The sequence below is a fragment of the Elephantulus edwardii genome, unplaced genomic scaffold (assembly GCF_000299155.1).
Source record: "Elephantulus edwardii isolate Elephantulus edwardi_28Jun2011 unplaced genomic scaffold, EleEdw1.0 scaffold00525, whole genome shotgun sequence".
In the NCBI taxonomy this organism is placed as follows: Eukaryota; Metazoa; Chordata; class Mammalia; order Macroscelidea; family Macroscelididae; genus Elephantulus; species Elephantulus edwardii.
In genome coordinates, this window is record NW_006400275.1 from 214772 (window position 1) to 217123 (window position 2352).

Here is a 2352-nt window from a genome sequence, read left to right on the forward strand (position 1 = left end):
AGCTTCATTTTCCTGGGATAGGGGAGTGGGTAAGAAGTTGGGCTGTCAACACAGATACCCTCAGTTTGAACCCACCAGCTGCTCCAAAGGAGAAAGATGGGAAACTCCTCCTGTGTAATTTATAGCCTCAGAAAACCTGGTGGAGGGTAAATTATGAGTTGATTCTGACTTATTGGCAATGAATTGTTTAGCTTCTTGGCATGCAAAAATGGATTTCAGTTACTTACCTTCATATCTTCGGCCAAATATCTTTGTAAGAATCATCTGCTTGTAATCAGGAAAAGCTAGGGGAAGCTACCACCTAGTAAGCCTTTAAGTGGTGGCAGTCCTTTTGTGATTTTACCTAAACTGGGGAAAATTGACAAAAAGCCAGGATAGTCTAACACCTACACCCCTGTCCAGGCTGTCTAGTCATCCTTCCAGAACATCTATCCAACATGAGACTGCTTAGTCTGGGTTTGCCATGGAAGCTGATATCAATAATTTTTCTGGATTACATGGAAGGAATTCCTTCCAAGCACTGGGCAGACGGGCCAGGAGTACAAGTGATTCAGGGAAATAGGCTCAGGTTCCTAGGATGCAGATGGTCACTCACCTGCTGTAGATCCAGGAAGAATGTGAAAGGCCAACAGGAGCAGGAGTGGATGCATCTTCTGAGGAAGGCTACCCAGGCTAAAGCTGATAATATCTAGACCAAAATAACCACAGTGCAATGAAGAGGGCCAGACCCAGTGATTTATATCACACATACGTCTGTTATAGGCTCGTTTGGTCGTGTGTCCTCACACCAGGTGGTCTGCAGAAATTTTCTGGTTAAGTTAGATGAGAACAACACTGTCACCACATTTTATTCGAAGCTGCTGAGTCCCAAGCAGAAAACACAAATAAAGAACGAGAAGATGAAGGTTGTTGAGACTGTGCCAACATCTAGTAAAGTTGCAATGATCAGAGCCTGGACCTCTTAATGATCCAACTAAGAATGTTATCCTCCTCTGGCTCTTAATTTTAATAATAAAATTTTTTATTTTATATTAGTGTACTTAAAAAATTCTTATACTTTTTTTTTTCACACTGGAGCTTTCTCACTTCCTTTACCCATCCCTCCTACTACTCATCAAATTTTGTGACCCTATGAGGTGTGGTGTTGTATTGAATACTCTGTAGATTGCTTGGAGAACCAACAGGTTCATCCTAGAGAAGGTGCGAGCAGGCTGCTCCTTGGAGGCAAGGATTCTGAAGCTTCATCTGACATAGTTTGGACATGTTGCAAGGAGGAACCAGTCCTTGAAGAGGGTTATCAAGCTTGGATGGGTAGAGGGACAGTGTAGGAGAGGAAGACCCTCAATGAGATAGACTGAATCAGTGACTGGGGTAATGGGGGTGGGTGTGCCAGAAACAATAAGAGTGGCACAGGATAGATCAGGCTTTAAGGCTGTTGTACATAAGGTTGCTATGGGTTGCAGGCAACTCAATGGCACATAACAACAACAGCAGCAACATAATTACTACCCTCCTCCTTTGGATCCTCATACACATTATACTAGTTATCTTTCTATTTCTACAATAATGTTCTTATGTAGTATCTGTCCTTATGGGACTGAGTTAACTTAGCAGAATACTCTCCAGGTTCTCCCAAGTTAGGTAGTGGTTTGTTAACATCATTGCTTCTGCCGTCTACATAGTATTTCATCATGTGAATCTACCATAATTTCTGAAGCCATTCTGTTGCGGTTGGACATTTAAGCTATTTCCATGATCTTGCTAAGAATTTCTTTCTCAACACATCCTCTCCAACATCTATTACTTGCTGCCCTGTTAAACTTTGCCACTGTTACTGCAATGAGATGATAGCTCATTGTGGTTTTGATTTGCATCTCTCTTATTACCAGTGATTTGGTACATTCATATGTTTGATTGCCATTCAAATTTCTTCCTCTGTGAAAAGTCTTCTGCAAAAAATAAAAAAAAAAAAAAGTCTTTTGCCCATTTTGTAATTGGGTTATCAGTCTTTTTCTTGTGGAGGGCCAGGAGTATTCTATAATTTTTTGTTATAAGACTGTTTTCTGAGGTGGTATTAGCAAATATTTGTTCCCAGTCTGTAGGTTTTCTTTTTACCCTGTTGGAAAAAGGTTTTGATGTGTATGGGGATAAAATCTTTAGAAGGTCTCATGCATCAATTTTATTTTTGTTAGACGGTCCATTTTACTCTACAACATGTATTGCTTGCTACACTGCTATTTTGCCATTTCTACTGGGGTGCAATGGTCTCTCATTGTGGTTTTAATTTGCATCTCTATTATTGTCTGATGACCATATGATATATTACTCTGGAGATGAAAAGACAAGGAAAAA

General features: G+C 40.3%; 1 protein-coding gene across 1 annotated transcript in view; it reads right to left on the reverse strand.

Annotated features, from left to right (window-relative positions):
- Nucleotides 1-264, reverse strand: part of LOC102849760 (granzyme H-like) — a 7312-nt gene extending 7048 nt beyond the window's left edge. The window contains exon 1 of the mRNA XM_006903154.1: nucleotides 228-264. Within this exon, the coding sequence (XP_006903216.1) occupies nucleotides 228-264 (37 nt within the window). The remainder of the gene's footprint in view (nucleotides 1-227) is intronic.
- Nucleotides 265-2352: the final 2088 nt, after the last annotated feature.